This window comes from Balaenoptera acutorostrata, chromosome 20, assembly GCF_949987535.1.
Source record: "Balaenoptera acutorostrata chromosome 20, mBalAcu1.1, whole genome shotgun sequence".
In the NCBI taxonomy this organism is placed as follows: Eukaryota; Metazoa; Chordata; class Mammalia; order Artiodactyla; family Balaenopteridae; genus Balaenoptera; species Balaenoptera acutorostrata.
Window position 1 is genome coordinate 44,506,822 of NC_080083.1, and position 5,278 is coordinate 44,512,099.

A 5,278-nucleotide genomic window follows, 5' to 3' on the forward strand; every position below is an offset into this window, starting at 1 on the left:
AGGCCCATGGGAGTGGGGATGGCAAGGACCAGATTCAGGGCAACAGCAGATCTGGATGGAGCTGCGGTCCCGCTCGCAGTGGGGGCTGGGAGAGGGAGCTGGTGCCTCTTCTTCCCCTCTGACTTCCCTTGGCCTTTGTGCCTGGATTGTAGCACCACCCCCTGCAAGCTCTCCTAATTATCCCCCTTATTCTCCCCTTCTGGGCTCCACTAAGCTCCACTATTATTTATTTGTTCCTAACCTTTTTGAGCTTCACCTGCAAACAGGATAACAGGACCTGCTGTCGAGTGTGCGGACTGAGTGGGCCTAGCAAGTGCCTGGCACACAGCAGATGCTGAGTGAGTTTCCTCTGACCCTGGCTTTCCTTAGTTTGGGAAGAATGAGTGTACGGAAACCTACCTTCATGGAAGCTTGTGGAAAAAAGGCCAGGGGTGATGCCTCCCATACGCCCACAACACAAGAGAGAGCTCTGGGCCCTTGTTGCTTCCCAGGAGAGCCACAGACCGCACTTACACCAACCAGCATGGACTTATTTCTTTATTAGGTGCCACCTCAGATAACAGGGCATCTAGGCGGGGGAGGGCCGCCGGCACTGTGCGCACTGGGGCCTCACACCCCCACCTTCTTCCGGGCCCAGGCGAAGAAGATGCCCTTGACGTCATCTACGCCTGTCTGAAGGTGGGAAGGCATGATGTAGGTGCGCAGATCCCTCACCTCATAGCTGCTACGCACCAGGGCCTCCCTCACCTCCTCCTCACGCACTGGCACCACTGCCAGCCTGGCCTCCCCAGCCAGGTACCATGACTCCTCCAGGGCCCCGATGAGGAGGAGGTGCCCCCCAGGCCTCAGCAGTGTGGTGATGTGGTCCAGGGCCCGCTGGAAGCTGGCAAGGTCCGGACTCACAGCCTCTAGGCAGAAGGCGGAGACCAGGGCATCGGCAGGCAGGGGCGCCAGGCTCCCAGCGCCCAGGGGCTGGGGCTGGTGCACGTCGATGGGCAGGATCCGCTTCACCCTGGCTCGCAGCTGGCACTCCTTCTCTTGGCAGGATTCACTGTTTGACTCAGAAGGCAGAGTTAGGACCAGGGCTCTGGACTGCCCACACCCAGTTCTCTGTTGCCTCCCACCAACCACTCCGTGGGAAACCCCCTGCCCAACCCTCATCCCCCCCGCCCTTACCCCTTGCCCTCAATGAGACAGACATGCCGGCTGTACACGCTCCAGTCGAAGGCCCCAGGCTCGTCTCGCAGCCAGAGCCCCAGCTCCTGGCGGTTCACCTCCAAGAAATCTGTCATGGTGATGTCGTCAAAGTGGGCGCAGGCGCTGAGCAGCTGGTATATAGTGGGGCCTGAACCAATGTCAATGAGGGTGCGTCCAGACACCTCACCTGGGTGGGGCAGAGGAAGCAGGTCCTGGTGCTAGGCCTGTGCCTGCAGCCCCCAGCCTCAGTCACGGCCTCCCTTACCTGCGGCTTCTTCCCCCTCTCTCTGTTCCTTCTCCCCCTGGAAGTGTGTCTCTATCCGGGAAAAGCATTGGCTCTGGAGTTAGACTAACCAGGGTCTGAGTCCGGCTCCAACATCCGCTGACTTTTACCTGGGGAAATGAGCTTAACCTCTCTGTGACTCAGGTTCCACGACTCTAAACTCTAGTCACCTACCAGTGAGGATGAAGTGGGGGAAGTCTCAGGTGCCTGGCAGCTTCTCTCCTCCGCCTTTGCCCCTCATTCTGCATTCCCCACCTCACGTCTCAGTTCTGAGTGTTCTCCCCTCCCGACCCTCTCTCCCCACGACTCTCTCCTCTCCCTCTCACGTGAGGGACGCTGCTCCTCTTCCTCTTCTGTTTTCACCTCTTAACTACCTATCCCCGTCTGGCTCTCGCGTGCGCGCCCCTTTGGCTCCCTGATGCCTTCTTGTCCTGTTTCCCCGCGCTCACCGGTGGCGAAGGTCTGCGCCAAGCAGCGCAGCTTCCAAGGCCCGACGCCGTCGGGGCTGCTCAGGTCCCCCCGAGGGGGCGCGTAGTTGTTGCGGAGGTAGGCGCGGGGCTCGAAGCGCTGGTAGGCCGAGGCGACTGCCGCCCGGCCCGGGTCTGGGTCGGGGGCCGCGCCCGCAGCGTGACTCAGGTCTGTCCCGCTCATGCTGCTGCCGCGGCCGCCCTTGTCCCCCGCTCGCCTTTATCTGCGGCCGGACCCCCGCCCCGACCTCTCTGCTGCGGGGGCGGCGGCTGAGCGATGAGCCGCCCGGGGCCACGCGCGCTGCGTTTCCCCTACCCCATCCATCTCCGTTACTGTCGGAGCAGCAGACACACGGGGGGAGCGTCCGTCCCTGCCCCTGCTCCACAGTTGCTCCCGGCTGCCCTCCACCCTTTGCCTCACCTGCCCTGGTCCAAGGCCAGCTCCCGCGCCCTGCCCCTCAGCTTCGTACCCCCAGACTCCTTAGACCCCTGCGTCAGCCAGTCCCAGCTCCTCCCTGTAGCTCTTCTCCAGCTCCGGCAGCCATTCACCCCTTTTGCCTGGCACCCTTCCCTTCTTTTTGGCCAGGGTTCAAGCTAGCCCTTTCCCCCGTTCCCAGCTCCCAGCGCCAGGGACATCTCTGGGACACCCTGTCCAACATCCACTCCCCTTTCTTTGTGAGGTCACCCCAACTCCCCTTCTCTGCCTCTCCTCTAGGCCTCTCTTTCGTCCCCGTCCTCCAGCGTTCCCCCCGCCCCCCGCCCTGACTCCAGAAAGGACAGTCCGTTCTGGCCTCCGCCACGGTCGCCCCGGGGCCCCAGAGCAGAGCTCCAGCCCCGCCCGTCAGATGGCAGCGAAGATAGGGCAGGCGAGCCGGGATAAAGCACTTAGCAGACGGAACAGCCCGGGCCTCCCCTGCGGGCCCTGCAGGCTCCCAGCCGCGTATCTGGGGGCCGCCTAGGGCGGAAGGCTCGGGACGTTCCCGTCATGTCCGGGGCGAGGGACCCAGGTGAGGACGGAAGGGCGTGGGGCGCCTTCTCCAGGCTGCCAGGGGTACCAAGGGACGCGATCCGAGCCTTCGGGCGCCAAGGGATTAGGTGTGTCGCCTGGTCTGGAGTCTGACCCTTCTCATCTCCCAGCCCACACTCCAGGCCCCTCTGGGGGAGCAGGGCCAGGGCAGGCCTGCAGATTGCTTGGCACTCCAGGTACCAGGCTGTCAAGATGCCAGGGTCTCCCTTCCTATCCTCCCAAATGGGAAGTGGATTCTGCGGGGCCGTCTCCATGGTCTTCCTGGAGTGGGACCCTCCTCTGGCTAAGTCTAGTGCCTCTCGGCCCTGGGTAGGCTACCAGCCCCTGGCCTCCTCTGTGCCACACCCTTACCCCCACCTTGTCCCAAAGGGGAAGTGTCTTCTTGTTGGGGCCAGGCAGCCAGGTTGGGACATGAGTCACCACAACAGCTGCAGGGGTCACAGACAGGAACCTGACCCCCCCACACACACACCCTACCCCCAAGAACCCACCTTGGGCTCCCAGGGCAGGGAGGGTGGAACACCTGACCCCAGCCAAGGATTGATTCTGTCTGGATTCAGAACCAAGAGAGAGGTCAGCCTTGGGGTCACTGACCCCATCCACACCCTGAGGCACAGCTAAGGACAGTCCCGGTGCCAGCCCCTTCCGTATTCTTCGTGAGGTCATTTAAACAAACCCTGGATGCCAACTGGCCTCCTGGGCACTGCCCAGTGCCAGGGGACTGGACACAGAGGCCAGGACTTCAGAGCAGAGTCAGGGGGACTGGACGGACAGCCACCCTGTTTATAGCTCTGTCCCTGCAACCCTCCCCCCCACCCCCGGGAGCATGGGGTGACCCACTAGCTCTGCCATATTTAGCTCAGATGCAGGGCCTGTTCCCAGAAGTGAGCATGGGGGGGACACCAACGGCTGGGCCCCTCAACCACCAGGAAAGAGACGAAACTCTGGCATGTGATTGAGCATTTATTGCAGCGCTAACAGAGGGTGCTGGGGTCTCCACCTTGCTTCTGCCCCCTTCACGTCCCCCTCCCTCCGGTCTTCTCCAGGCCTCCTTCCCTGAGCATTCCAGATCCCCTTATGCTTTTTCTTCATCCTTCTCTGAAGCTGAAATCTGGACTGGGGTCACTCCTCTCAGGGACCTCTTACCCTCACCAGCATTTTCTGCCTTTCCTCCTGGGGGTACTCGGCTGTGCTGGCCCCCAGCTCTCCACCCTTAGTGCCCACCGTCTTTGCTCCCTCCCTGTGGGAACTCAGGAGACCCAGGCATCCTGGCCTCTGGCTCCCACCTCCCCTAGCCCCCAACTCTGGGCAAACTACAAAGCTTCCATGGCCAACAGCTCCCCTCCGTGGTCCTAGCCAGGAAGGGCCCAGCCCAGGGCAGGCACTGTGGAGCCCAAGTCACTGGCCCTCTCAGCCTCTCTGTGCTTCCTGGGACATGGAGCGAGACAGAGTGCGACACTGGGCGCCGAGCTTGCTGACAGGCACCACAGGGGGCAGCTGCTTGGTGATCTCGGCCACGTCCTGGCGGTCCACACACTGGCCACCCAGGGCTGCTTCCAGTGCCAGCAGCTCCCGCAGCTGGACGGGGGTGTCCTTGCGCTCCTCCTTGGTGGCGCCCACCTTGGCAGGGGTGAAGATGGGCAGCGGCAGCATCCGCTGGTAGGGCAGCTGGTACTCCTGCAGCCCGCGGCCCAGGATGCCCATCCGCATCACCAGCCAGGGGGAACGCTGCACCAGCGCCTGGCACTGCCCCTGCTGGTGGTAGGTCTCCCGCCACTGGGCATCCTCCTCATGCAGGGAGCAACTGGGAAGGAGAGGGGAAGGGGACACTGAACTCCTGAGAACTGTTGCCCTCCAGTCACACGCTGAGTGGCAGGGCCCCCCTAGGACTGCCAGGATCTGGGGTGCTGGAGGGGTGACTCCACTTTGCTCCCCCCAGCGGGAACTCTCCTGGCCCCCACCCCCCGAAACTTCTCCTGGGCTTTGTGCTCCGGCCTCATAAGGCTCAGGAAGGGTGCTCTAGGGGAGGGGAGGAGGGACGCCCAGCTGGCCAGCACTCACCCCTCCTCAGGCCGCGTGGACAGTGTCAGATCCTTCCACTCAGCCCAGAAGGCCTCTCGGCACTCACAGTTCTCCTCAGACACCTGGCAGCTCAGCTCTGAAGTGGCCATGATGACCGCTCACTCGCTCTGGGCTCTGTTCCTCCCAGGCCCTTTAAATAGCCCCCTCCTCCCCCTCCTCCCCCTCCTCCAGGGGCTATTTTCAGGCCCTCTGGCGTCAGATGCTATAAGCAGAGCCAAGACT

The 5,278-nt window shown here is 62.8% G+C and overlaps 2 protein-coding genes across 3 annotated transcripts; both read right to left on the reverse strand.

Annotated features, from left to right (window-relative positions):
- Nucleotides 1-541: 541 nt before the first annotated feature.
- PNMT (phenylethanolamine N-methyltransferase) lies at nt 542-3,726 on the reverse strand. Of its 2 annotated transcripts, none has more exons than XM_007177561.2 (3): nt 3,466-3,726; nt 1,177-1,384; nt 542-1,051 (listed from the first exon to the last, which is right to left on the reverse strand). In XM_007177561.2, the coding sequence occupies exons 1-3, from the start codon at nt 3,638-3,640 to the stop codon at nt 610-612; spliced, it is 825 nt and encodes a 274-aa protein (XP_007177623.1). In that variant the 5' UTR covers nt 3,641-3,726; the 3' UTR covers nt 542-609. The 2 variants fall into 2 exon arrangements, with proteins under 2 accessions (XP_007177623.1, XP_007177622.1); XM_007177560.2 differs by lacking the exon at nt 3,466-3,726 and adding an exon at nt 1,930-2,669.
- Nucleotides 3,727-3,924: 198 nt separating this feature from the next.
- TCAP (titin-cap) lies at nt 3,925-5,187 on the reverse strand. The gene is made up of 2 exons (XM_007177548.3): nt 5,036-5,187; nt 3,925-4,778 (listed from the first exon to the last, which is right to left on the reverse strand). Exons 1-2 carry the CDS (start codon nt 5,143-5,145, stop codon nt 4,385-4,387), a joined length of 504 nt encoding a protein of 167 aa, XP_007177610.1. The 5' UTR covers nt 5,146-5,187; the 3' UTR covers nt 3,925-4,384.
- Between the last annotated feature and the right edge of the window lie 91 nt (nt 5,188-5,278).